A 13,788-nucleotide genomic window follows, 5' to 3' on the forward strand; every position below is an offset into this window, starting at 1 on the left:
CAAGGACACCTCACACTAGACCATTTTGCCCAAGGCTCTGTCCAGCCTGGCCTTGAACACTGCCAGGTGTGGAGCATTTACCACTTCTTTGGGCAACCTGTTCCAGTGCTTCACAACCCTCACAGTAAAGAACCTCTTCCTTATATCTAACCTGAAGTTTCCCTGTTTCAGTTTAAACCCATCACCCCTTATCCTGTCGCTACAGTCCCAGATAAAGAGTCCCTCTCCAGCATCCTTGTAGACCCCCTTCAGATACTGGAAGGCTGCTATGAGGTCTCCATCTTATTTCCTGTAGGTAATTAACCTAAGAGAAAAAATTACGTTTTTCTTCTGTTCATTTAAAACCTAAATAGTTTTGTAACTGTAGAGATCAGTGTCATGTCAGTTCAGCCCTTCAGTTGCAGGAAGAAAGCCTGAATGAGTTGAGAGCTGAAGAAACACATACTACCTGAATCACATTTCTCTGTTTAAAGGCTTTATTATTCAGAAACATTTCAATCTTACCCCAAAACATGCTGAAGCAGCCTCTCAGCATGGTAATGTAAGGCCAGTACAGTCACAGGAGGATTCTGGAAACTAGCAGAGGGCTGCTTTTATCGTAGTCCATGTCCAGTCTGTCCCTGTGCCCCCTTAAAAATGGCTAAGATTGCACAGAGAAGTAAAAACAAAGCATCGATGCAAAGCATCGTACCACACTGCTGGGTCTTCCCTTTGCTGTACTCTCTGAGTCAGAAGTTTTCACTAACAGGAAACAGAAAGGGTGCAGATGTGCATTGACAAAAAAAAAAATTGTTGTACTTCTGTTCACCCTCTTTTTATTTTTTTCTTTGCCTTTCATACATGTTGCAGCAAAGACGGTTCCACACAAGGAGAGCTGCTGTTTCCATAGCAGCAGATGGGTAACTGCAAAAAATGGGTCATTGCTGGAATTGTTCCACTAATTCTCATAGCTGAGCAGCTGATGGCTGGTTGGTGTAGATGAGTTATAAGTTACAGCCTCCCCTAGCAAACACACGGTGCTGCAGTGAAAACAAACAAAAGATACGTGGCATCTAGGCACCGTGGCACACATCCCACCTGCTCCTCATAAATATGTATGCCTCACTGCACCTATGTGTACTTATTGTAGAATCACAGAATCCCAGACTGGTTTGGGTTGCATAGGAACTTAAAATCATCCAGTTCCAACTCCCTGCCACAGGCAAGGACACCTTCCACTAGACCAGGTTGCTCCAGGCCCTGTTGAAGCTGACTTTGAACACTACCAGGGATAGAACATTGACAACTTCTCTGGGCAACCTGTACTAAACTTGGAACAAAGCTCAGTTTCACCTTCCATTTGTAATGGTGTATCTCCAGTACAACCTCTTTCACTTTGACAGAACTACTCATACTGTATACCAGCCTTAGTGACTTCGTTTTCTATCACAAGTCTTTGTAGAAAAAGAAAATTCAAAAATTACTAAAAAGAAAGCTTCATATTCTCCTAGTTTAAAATAATTAGCTTCCTTTTTCCCCACCTGAAGTCTAAACAACTTCTCTTTTCCCAAGACCACAGTTGCATTCTTTTCTGAGTGTTATACTAAACCAGCACAGCAGCACAAAACACCAAGTGTAAGAATAAAAGCACCTACAGGATGTGGTTTTGAGATGTGGGAGATGGGCTGCTCATTTCTTTACTAAAAGCACTATTGCTGGAATCAGTAACTTGGTCACAAAATCTCAGGATGGTGGGTTCAGGTTCAAACAGCACTACTACAGATATTCAGTGTGCTGTATATAGAGTCATAGAATGGTTTGGGTTGGACAGGACCTTAAGATAATATAATTCCAACCCCACAGCCATGGGCAGGGAAGCCTCACACTAGACCATGTCACCCCTGTGCAGTGTGAATGCCCCAGGTGTGTGGGCAATAAGCATAAAAGCCTTATATATGTACTGTTAGGAGAGAGTCCTTAAAATTCCACCCACCAATCCATACAGACCTGTGTTGTCACAGAAAGAAGAGGGTACCTCTCGTCACAGACTCAGGAGGAGACTTACTTTCTTTGTGTCCAACAACAGCTCATTTCTTAGCAGTCAGTGTACACTTTGTTTTGTTCAAGTTGGGCCTTACTCATTTGGGATTTGTATCATTCACTAAGAAGCTGTTTTGGAGTGAGTGGGAATACTGGCAGCAGTTTTTTGCAACATCCACTGACACTGTCTTTCTGCTTTCTTTGCAGTCTAGTGGAGTAGCGGCGCTTATTGCTGTTCTTGTGTTGTTACTGTTAGTGGCACTTGCTCTGCTCTGGTGGTTCTGGCCCCTCTGCTGCAAAGTGGTGAGTAAAGACTGTTGGAAATTCTCAGTGCATGTCTGACTCATGATGATAACTTATAGGGAAACTCAGGCTGGGAAACACAGATACCACGGGAAACAGGTTAATTAACAGGAGAGCTACATGTGACATATGCTGTTGAGGAAGTTTTCTGTCATTAGCAATACACACTAAATGGAAGAAGAGACCAACTTCAACGCTGCACTCTTATCAGTGCTTCTGGCTTTCTGAGACCTGCATGCAGGGAAACCAGCACCAGCATGCTGCTGTGATGCTCATTGGCTTTCTACTGAGTATTCTATTTCTGTAAAAGTCTTTCATAAAAGCCTTTTAGTATTTGGAAGTTGTTTGCCATAGTGGTATGCAGATGTTACCCTGAAATCAGGGATATTTTAGAAGTACTAGCACTAGAATTGATATTTGTAGTCCATTAAGGGTTCTCAAGGTAGAAATCCCTTATTGTCTTAATAACCCTTTGCATACATTGCATCTCTCTTCATCAGAGTGCATGTTTATTATTCATCCAGTTCAATGACAGTGCTGAGGACTTGGGGAATGGAGGTTGCTTCCAGGGTGTTACTGCACTCCTGCTTGTCTCTCGGGCTTGTCTTAGGGACAGCAGAAGAACTGGTTTCTGATTCTCACCTGACCATGCTGAAACCCTTGGGTGTGATCTGTCAGACCTCAGGCTATCCTAGGGCAAGAAGTCCTCAGCTCCCATCTGCATCCTCATGGTCTGGGGTTTCTGTGTCCTCTGTGAACTCATTTCTAATACGAAGACTCTCTTCTGTCTCATTCTTCAAAGTACAGCCCCATCACAAATCTCAGGAGTTTGCCTGTTAGCTATTTTACTTCAACTTTGTTTTCAATCACAAGTCTTCTGTAGAAAAGGGAACTTCAAAATTACTAAGAAGAAATCTTCCAATTTTCTTAGTTTAAAATAATTAGGTAACCTTAACTCATAGACCATCTTCACACCTTAATTTCTACGCTTTCCATCTGTAGAAAGCAGCTACAACTAGGCTAGTTTTTCAGAGCTCTCAGTACAACTTACCTCACCTTAGCAGGGGTTCTCACTAGTTGAATATGACTGTCAGAACATAATCCACTTGTCTCCAATTTATGTTAGCCCAGAATCAGTCTTTTGCAGCTGGAAGTGCAGTTGATCACAACATACTCAGTTGTGCATGCAGTTTTCATCATCTGAAAAGTGGATGTTTGAGGGTTTTTTTCAGCATCAAGTTTACACATGCAGTGAAAAAATCCAACTGCTCTTCTTACTGGTCAGTGTTCAGAAGTCAGTGCTTGTCAGTGGTCAGTTCTCATGCTGTAGTACAACTTCATGTACTGTGCATTTTCCTTTCATTACAGTAAGAAGTGACTGCAGTATCTCATTCTTTTGAGAGGAGGAATTCTCTTCCCAGAGGTGACTCTGTAATGACAATCAGTAAGGTGCTTTCTGGATTTTTTGATGTTCATTAAAAAATGAACATGATGTTAAATTAAAAAAGGTCAGTTCTATAGTTCTACAGGGTTAATTTCCAGTCCTTTTGGTAGTTATGCTAGTGTAATACATTAAAATACTAGCTGCATCAGCCTATGCTTTTTACAAGTGAAAGGAGTTCAGTTTACATTACAAGTCTACATCAACACATGTGCAGAGCTCTGGAGGGGTATCTCAGGTAGGACCCAATTCATAGGAAGAGATGCCCTTTATAACCAATTACAGAGTGAAGATTATACATTGGGTGCCAAGGATACACTGTGGCATTGAGGCAGGGTTCTTTCTGGGCTGATCTCTTGTGTGGAGTTAACATCTCCACAAAGCAGCACTGAGCTGTGAGAAAACATCCCTTGGTTCTCACTCACCTTGGGTTTAAGTCTGTTCTTTCCTGATGCTTACTTTAAGGGATGGTAACATACCTGAGTATCTTTTTTGGATATAGTGTTTGATACAGGAGTAATTGGCTGTTTCTGCGGATGTCTTGACCTATCATGATTGGTAAATTATTACTAAGAAGTAGCCTGACTTCTAGAGGCCCAATAAAGCCACAGCACTTCAAATGTTAGTGCCCTCTGTTGTCTTCCCCTCACCTCTTATGGATATTACTTGTTTCTTTGAAAAGGAAAGGTAATTTTAGACTCACTGCTACAACAATATTGAGTTCCAAACCAATATATTCTTGCACTGAACTGACTCTTTTCCTTTCTTTGTGTTTTGATGTCTGTTTCCTCCAATCATTATACCATGCCTCCATTCTTCTCCCTCTCTCCTGCACCTGAGGTTCTCACACTACATGTTACTGCCAACTCTGGCTATGCAGTTTTGGGATTTGGTGATGGTGTCCTTGATGAAAGGCAGCAAATCAGGGACAGGCAGGACCTTCTCTGACTCTGCTTCCCTGGCAGAATGCAGCGTCTGGTTTCGTGGGACAAAGAATAGGAGCAAAGGAGAAAGCAGCAGCCCTCAAGCCTTGTAAGATTCCCATGCTTCAGAATCAAATGGGAGAGAGGGAGGCAAAAGGTGTCACAGACAGAACACAATGAGTGTCTGGAGCCACATGAGCATGTAATCCCTTCCACAGTGAGCCTCAGCTGGTTTGGGCACTCCATTCTTGTTGGGCTTCAGTCCTGACTGTGTTCCTTGCTGTAAGGTCAGTATTGGGGTAGGCGGACTCCTTTTCCTTGTTCTTCCTCCCACCCTTTTTTTTTTTTTAAAGGCAGTTCACTGTTGACAGTTCTTTCACTCTTCTTCCCTCAGTATCAGAGCATATGATCGCATCAAGCTGGCTTCAGGCTCTGGTGCTGACATTTCCTAATGCCCACATCACGCGAACATTTGAAAAGTGTTAATGAGCAGATCAAAGGGACTGTTGCCTGAAGCAACTAACTTTTTTTCTTTCTTTAAGAAATCGGCTCTCCTCCAAACTCAATTCTTCATTCTTTGCAACTAAATGAGATGCAGCCTTGCTGGTGATGATGATGATGATAAGTGAAAACAAAATTAGGAAGTGAACCCTCACTACCTGGGGTTAATAAGACAGCAGCATTATTCAGTCTTCCCTATTTAAGCCATCTGAAGTTCAGGAAAAGGTAATTTGCAGTATTAAGATCTCCAGTACATTCAGTTCCATGCTACATTTGCATTCTTTTCTGCTAAAGCTGCATTGGTTCCTTGGATTTCTGTTTCTTAAAAATGGCTTTCTACTAAAAAATGGCTTAAAAGTGGCTTTCTACTGATTTCACTTGAAATATCACACAAGACTGAAAATAATCTTTGTGTGTGTGCGTGTGAGAGAGAGGGAGTGTGTGAGGAGCCTGTAGAAACATAAGGATGCAGGCATTTGCATTCCACTTCTGTCAGCAGGGGTGAGTATCTGCTACTCAAAGCAGACTATTTTCTCACACCACTGTCACATTTAAAACAAGTTTCATTTTCTGAAGCTATTAGAAATAGCAGCTAATTAATGTATTGGTTAGCTTCAAACTAAGTGTACCCTGTAACTTCAGGGAGCTTAGCAGCTGGCACAGGATTAGATCCTTCATTAACAGAATCAAACAAAAACTGCCACTGACTTGGGACTTTTGAAGCCCAGTGAGGTATACCTGTAGTTTTTCTTGGTTCACTGGGGTAGAAAAGTTGATTCCCTAAATATCAATATTTACAGGGCCCAAGTGAACTTTAGTATATGCCACAAAGAAGTTTGTCTTTGCTTGGGGGAGATTGCAAAACTTCAGAATTGTAGAACTGTAGGAAATGGAGTGACAATACCATTTAATGCATATTTATATATGCATAGAATACAATTTAATGGATATTTCTATAAAGCCACAAGCTAGCTAGGCCTTCCCCCTGTACAGCTTGCAGTCTTGGCAGCAAAATCCATTTTTTGAGTTAATCATTAGAGATGGGCAAAAGGGAAATAAGAATGTGAATTAAAGAAGATAATGTGACCCTTAATACACTGAAATACCATTTCCAGTCTTTTAATTGCTTTTAGTGAGAATTAAATATCTTCATGTCCTGGAAAACTTTGCTCAGCATCCATCTCACAGAATCTGTCCTGTGATCCCTCTGTGTTGTTGGCTTCTGTAAAATGAAGACAGTAATTCCAAACTGGTTTTCAGGAATGTTTCGCTGGTGAAATAATCCATTTCTGTTAAGTAACCTGAAAATTTATGATGGGTGGAAAGAAAAAGTATTCAGCACTAATTCATGAAAAGTAATGTCTGACATCATTGCAGCGAAGGATATCTGGTTAAAATTCATAGTTGGCTTTTTAATCCACTCCAAGTGCTCTGAGCTTGCTTGAAAAACAGTTAAGTATCTCAAACCTGAAGTGCTATGGAAAAATGTTTCTAGGGGTGCCCTAACTTCTCTTATTTGATGTAATTCCTGTATCCAGTGCTAAAAGTCCGCAGGCAGTAACTGGTGACTATCTTGGTAGCACTGTGTCCTGAAATGGAAATCAAGAAGGAAAACTCTTGATTATTGGTCAAGTACATTTCTTTTATGTATGAGGCTATACATCTCTGCAGTGACATTATTTATCATGGACAGTGGTGATCATATTTATATAATAATAAGGCATAACAGAAACAGACTCCTTGATACTCATGGGGCATTTTTTAGTCATTACTATATAAAAGTCAAGTGCAAAAGATGATTTGACATCACTAAAATACTTTTTAGCTCAGAAATCTGCTTTTTCTGATGAAGAATTCACTTTTCATTTGAATTCATCCTCTTCCCCTCCCTATTCCGCTTGGTGGATTCCTGTCAGTAGCAAGGAACTCCCTGAGATGTACAGTATGTATGTGAGAAAGAGAACAGGAAGAAACTATAGGTAGAGATTTAAATATAGCTGTAAGTAAATTATTCTAAGAGCAGGTCTTATCCAGAAGCCATTTGAGAAGCCTTGTGACTCTCCCTGCTCCTTGCAGGAGTGCCACACTGAACAGTCAAGGAGCTACACACTTAAAATGATTAGATCTCAAGTGTGAGATCTGTGGAAACGCTCTGAACATCTAGAAGTGAAGCCTGACCTACTAGCAGGCATTTCACACTTATCATTCCACCAGAAATTATTCAGCAGCATGGCACGAGGAAGCTGGCATCTTGGCCCCAGATTAATCATAGACCTTGTGATGCTCTTCCTCCCAGGCTTGCTAAAGAACTCCATAGAGTTTAATCACTGGCTGTTACTCTAGAATGACTGAATCTTATCCGGTCAGGAAGCAAAGTGGCAGACATGTCTGCCCAAAGAGTGTCTGCCAGTCAATGGATGTTATTTTCTATTAGATGGATGGTGTTAATTTCCAGAAGGCCTTGATAATCAATACCCAAGGGACTTGGCAGCAGCAGTTGCCAGGTTGCAAGCAGATGTAGGGGACTCAGATGGAAACAGTTCACTCTTAAAATTTTCTGTTGGGTTTGGATGCTGCCAGTGCAGTTTCTTATGCTTTTGTATGTTTGGCTCTTTCAGGTCATCAAAGATCCCCCTCCATCTCCACCAGCTCCCAGAGAGGTATGGTATGATGGTGCTTTGCTCATCACACTGCTTAACACCACACCACTTTGTGATTTCCTGTGTTCTGTGGCTTCAGCTTTTTGTCCTAGCTGCTTTGGAAGAAAGAACTGCCCCGTGGGAAGCTGAGAGCAGGATGGCTAAAGTCCAAATCTCTGTTCTGCCTCACTCATCTCTGTGTGTCATGAATTAAGGCCAAATTTACAGAAATACTTAGGGGCTTTATCCCAGGATAGTTGAACATTATTTTTTCCCATTCTGCAGCGAAAACAGAAAGACTGACAAGCTCTTGTATAACAATCAAAAGATTCCTGTATGACTTAAAGGGCATTTTCAGCTTTGCCATTCTAGACACTGAACAGGCCTTACAAGGGAATTTCTGTCCCTCTTACGGGCAATAATGTGCTAGAGGATGTTCTGGTGTCTTCAATATTTTTCCCCCTTGGTCTTGATTTAGATGACTGCTTGAGCATACTCAAGCATACTCTGACAGTTAGGTCCATGATGAGGCACACTTGACTGAGCTGAGGCAGCCAAGAGCGAGTTTGACAAAGGCTGGCTTAGGAAACTGTGTAACCTTTATCTGCAGATCTGCTGAACACCGTCTGTTGAATCCAAACGTGTAGGGCTGATGATCTGTCTCGCAGAAGACATTATATTTTCTGTAGAAGAAGCCACTCCAAATTCTTATCTTTGTGTATGTTTTGCTTATTTTTATTTGTGGAAAGGAAAAGGATGAGGCAAATAAATGACTGCCAGTAGAACGCACATATTCTTCGTTTGGACCTCCCTGATGGTCACCACCAATGCTTTTCTCATGCGAAATATTAGAAGTACTTCCAAATATGATCAGATTCTGTTTGGAAGTTGCTGAACACTTGGGGAAGTTAAATATCTGAACTCTCACACCTAACATGAGAAAACTTACTCTCTGTGGACTCTAGTGAAATGTAGTTAAAAGACAGTTAGTGGAGGAAGAAAAAACTATCTTTTGAAGTAAATGTTTGAATTTTTGACAGGAAGAAGAACAAGAGCCCTTGCCTACCAAGAAATGGCCCACAGTGGATGCTTCCTACTACGGTGGACGAGGAGTTGGAGGAATTAAAAGGATGGAGGTTTGTGCAATGGGGAAGTGCCAGTTCACTGACACACAAGCTCTCTGAGGCTACAAGTGGTGGAAACAAAGACTTGCAAAGTGTACTGGAAATACAAGGGCATAATATGTGCTTCTTTTCAGTGACATAAGCCTTGAAAACTCTTTCACTATATCAAACAATTTTGACCTTGCCTATGAAATAACAGCTTTTGGTACTTCCATTTGACTGGAACTTTAAATAGCTGCCTGAAGACATGCTCTTTCCATCAAGCTAATGAGAAAGAGAGAGTGAGAGCCTTTTCTCAATGTTTTGGAAGATATTACAGTGAAACATAAGTCCTACAACTGCGGGCCAGCCAAATGCACTGACAATGGTGATGCGAAGGAGAGGCTTGATCCCAAAGGAACTCAGAGCGGCAACAGTGCCTGTCTTTGAAGAGACACGATAGCATCATGTTAATTAAAACAGAATGAAAAATGTGCATCCTTATGGGCACGTCCTTATGTCAGATTTTATAGTCAAGTCAGCCTTTATGGCATTTGCAAAGCAGTTTTCTGCAGCTTTTAACTTAATTCTCCATCTGAAATACCCACCTAGGTCATTTTGATGTATCTTGATGAAACTTTAAAGGTATTGGCCTTAAAGTCAGCCTTGCTTTAGTTCTTTTTAAATGCAGCAGAAGAACATGCAAGTTTAAAGCTGTGCTGCTTAGATGTGTTTCCTTCAGCAGTTCAGCATTGCTAATTTAGAAGTGATACAGTTTCTAGAAAAAGAAAACATTCTGTGCAGATCTTTTCAGAGACAAACTAGATCATACTTTCCAAATTAAAGGATTACAAGTCTGGATTTTTAATGGGAGCTGTGATGAGGCTCTGGGAGGGGTTCCAGGGTTTAAATCGTTACAGTTTGTAAATGGGATTTTGCACAATGAAACAGAATCCTGATAGATAGCTGATGAGCACAAGTAACATTGGTACTATAAAGAAATCCTTGTTCATCATGTTGCAAAAATACAGTATTCCCTCTTCAGAGTGGAGCGTAAAAAGTAATTATGAGGTTAGAAAACTTGATCTCTGGGAGGAACTGTGTGAAGGACTAAGGGCTAAAGGTGTAAACCAACTGAAACTCCTGATAAGGCAATCATGGGCTCCTGAAGGGAACCTCATTCTTGGGAGCTGTGTCTGTGTCCTTCTGTGGGACCCAAGAGTAGTAACAAATTTTGGGGATGGGTGCCACATCGTGAATGCCTGAGCATTTGAGTATGGAGCTTTACTTCTGTCCTGTTTCACTCCTGCCTCCCCTGGTAGCTTCACCCATTCACGACAGTCCAGCATGTAGCCAGCATTGTTCACTCTTCCTAGATCTGCCTTTTGGCATTACTTTAAAAGTTTGTGATGCCATTTCTAGCCCCACCTATTACAGGCAGTCAGGTTTTATGTGAAATTTGTGTTGTCATACTCCACAAATCCCATTTTTTTTTGGGTGAAGTCACTTTAATCCGAAGGAAAAGGTAATTTTATCAACAAGGAATCCACCATCTTTCTCTAAATGGTTTTAACAGTGTTTAAAATAGTTTTTAACAACCTCATAAAAAACACCATAAAAGTACCATTGATCACAGTGCAAGACACAGATGCATTTTAATGAGACAGCAGGGCCTACTTGGACATGAAAGCCCATTCTGATATTGCAGAGAGAGGATTCCCCAGTGAGGAGAAGAAATTAAATAGCAAGCCAAACAGTAAGGTCCAAAAGAACAGAAAGGTCTAAAACAGTCCCCCTAATGAGAAACAATGATGTATTTTACCAAGGTGAGTTACAATATTATAGACCAAATTAAGCTCTGTTGTAGTTTGCTCTCTCACTCTTTATACTGAGATTACAGGGGAAAAATGCACTTCCTGGTGGTGATAAAATTACAAGATTTTCCTCCAGGGTATTTCATTTTTCTGAAGGGGCCTAGACTCTGGTGTGCCTACATATTTTCTGCACTTTCTCTGTCAGCACACCCTGTGTATGGTGCTGATGAGGATGAAGTCAGGCTGCTTCCTTCTTCTCCCATCCTATGCCATACTTATCCCAGAACATTACAGAATGGCCCTAGCAGGACCTGGAGAAGTCTTTCCACTCCCTCTGGGCAGCAGAAGGAAGACCAGGGGCATGTCTTCTTCACAATTTTGCATCCCTTGGCAGTAGGACAGTTGTTGCACCCCAGTTCTTCTGCCTACTTTTCAGGTGCTTGAACTGGCAGGTAGCATGACAGAGCTGCCATGCACCTACCAAGCAGTGTGCAGTGATGCACCTAATGCTTTCCTTCAGGGTGGAAGGTAGTCTTGTCTTACTTTCCTTACTTAGGTTCTTCTCTCTTCATGCCAGGAGATCCCTGAGAAAAAGGAGCATGCTAGTGAGGTCCTGCAGGAACCTGTTTTCCACTAAGAGTTTCTTCACTCACTAGTGTGTCACATTTACTCAGGATGTAATGTCAGAATTTGATTTCCTGAGTTTAGGTCTGTCAGGTCCTCCTTACAGGCTACATTGTAGCATGATTTAGGAAGTCTTGCACTGAAAATAATCCAGGCCAGTTTTATCAAGAGCTTCCAAACTCCAGCCATAGCTTTTAGATGCCCTTTTTGGGTCATAAAGTAACAATCTCATCTAGGTTTGCTTCTTTGTACAATACAGCAAATATCCTTGCTCAAATTGCTTCACAGTGTTTCCAATGAGAAGATGAAATAAGATCACTGTAGTAAGACAAATCATCTCTCTTAGAGGGAAGTTTGGCTTGTTTGTTTTTTTCCCCTGTATTTCCTCTTTACAGCGTAGTAAGTACAACATTTTATGGAAATGGAAATAGGTGCTTGTCTCACCAAGGGCAATAACCCGGGTGTCCTTTCTCTTTGAACTCTTTGTATATATTCTGTATACTTAGGGCAGTGATAAAATATACATTGCTACATGTTTTACATTAACTTACTATGCATGTTAGACTACTTTATCTGCATTTGCTCCAGTATGTATCTTCATGCAGTACTACTTGAAACCCGAGTAGTTTCAAGGACTTCTGCTATAAGCTGCTAAAGTATTGCCTTCTATTTAATTGGGGTTCTCAACAAACATGCTGTGTTAGGAAATCTGGGGTGACAAAAATCTAGGCTGTCATCAGTGCCAGGTTAAAGTCTGGTATTTTAAGATAAATCTGAACTAGAAATAATACCTTTACATCCTTAATTAGAAAAGACTTCCCAGATTTTCTGTCTCCTATACAGCCTGTCTGCATGGTAGAGTTGAATTGTCTTTCAGTATTTCTCTTGCCTTTTCACTACTGAGAGTGCCTGAATGAAGAGGGAACGTTTTCCTCAGTACCTCCCCTCTTGTTTATTCAGAACTTCTTCCAAATTTAAACATTTTCAATTACTAGTTATTTGCAACAGTTTCCTTATCCATTGCATACAGCGCATTCAAATCAGAACTCTGTCTTTCCTTAGGTTCGCTGGGGTGATAAAGGATCCACTGAAGAAGGGGCTAGATTAGAAAAAGCGAAAAATGCTGTGGTGAAACTCCCAGAAGAACCAGAAGAACCTTTTCATCCAAAGCCACCTAAACCAAAGCCTACCTCACCAGCCATTCAGGAGAAGTGGTATACGCCAATTAAGGTAATCTTTGCAGTCTTCAGTGTAAGAGAATTCTGTGCTAAAGGCTGGATTCTACCTTACCAGTCTTTTGCATGTTAAAGTGTAGATTATTTTTCAAGTATTCACATCCAAGTGAAATGTACTATTCTCAAAGCAAACACCTACTCAGGATGAATAGCAAGAACAGTTTTTAGCCCTAAATACACTACATCATTAATGCCACATTCTGTTTTCCTTTTCCTAGTAAGAGTACTAAAATATGTGGAGCCTTTGTTGGCATTTGGTCTATCTCAGTGTTCAAGGCCAGGCTAGACAGAGCCTTGGGTGACATGGTCTAGTGTGAGGCATCCCTGCCCATGGCAGAGGGGTTGGAACTAGATGATCCTAAGGTCCTTTCAACCCAAACCATTTTATGATTCTGTGATTCTGTAACTAACTAAGCCTAACCTGACATTTTTTTGTAGCTGTAATACTAAGTTTTAAATACACATACTTACCAAGAAAACCATGCGACCAAGAAAAGCAAAAGATTATATAAAACAATACAATGCAAAAAGTCTGATAGACAAGTGAAACTTAATAAATGGCATAAAATACAGACACTTATCTCTGTAGGTGCTGTGAGTCATGTGTAAGAGCAGACAATACATGGCTTTACCTGGGAGTATGGATGTATCTGCCTTCACAGCTGTATATCACATCCCTGGCAGTTTGAAGGCTGCTTGAGAATGACCAACTTGCTGTATACATGCTGTAAGAACAAATACATTGATGTGAGAGAAACTCCAGATGGGCACATGGCAATTCAGCCCAAAATATTGGCAAATAAACGTATTACTTCTAGATGGCTCAGAAGTAAATGTGGGTTAGGTCACAGCCACTGGAGAGTAGATACGAGTACAGTACTTGCCATTCACTGATGCAGCCACGTGGTGTAGGTGAAATAGCTGAAATTTGTCTGGCCCTAGGGAACTGGTGCTTAGTGCTGCCAGTACATTTCTCCATGGATCAACTTGGGTGGTAACTTAGCAGGTGTGGTGTGCTCTCCATTGACTGATTTTGTTGTACTAAAAGTCCTGTTGTTCTGTTGCCACAGGGTCGACTTGATGCACTGTGGGCACTGTTACGAAGACAGTATGACAGAGTCTCTTTGATGCGACCACAGCAAGGAGATGAGGTTTGTGTGTGGTGTGTATATCTGCTATGGTTAGC

At 41.2% G+C, this 13,788-nt stretch overlaps 1 protein-coding gene across 1 annotated transcript in view; it reads left to right on the plus strand.

The window, feature by feature from the left end:
• Positions 1-13,788, plus strand: part of ANTXR2 (ANTXR cell adhesion molecule 2) — a 103,982-nt gene that overhangs the window by 55,069 nt on the left and 35,125 nt on the right. The window contains exons 12-16 of the mRNA XM_031044736.2: positions 2,227-2,322; positions 7,806-7,847; positions 8,867-8,962; positions 12,430-12,597; positions 13,673-13,753. Coding sequence (XP_030900596.1) covers positions 2,227-2,322; positions 7,806-7,847; positions 8,867-8,962; positions 12,430-12,597; positions 13,673-13,753 — 483 coding nt within the window. The remainder of the gene's footprint in view (positions 1-2,226; positions 2,323-7,805; positions 7,848-8,866; positions 8,963-12,429; positions 12,598-13,672; positions 13,754-13,788) is intronic.

This window comes from Melopsittacus undulatus, chromosome 5 (genome assembly GCF_012275295.1).
Source record: "Melopsittacus undulatus isolate bMelUnd1 chromosome 5, bMelUnd1.mat.Z, whole genome shotgun sequence".
Taxonomy (NCBI): domain Eukaryota; kingdom Metazoa; phylum Chordata; class Aves; order Psittaciformes; family Psittaculidae; genus Melopsittacus; species Melopsittacus undulatus.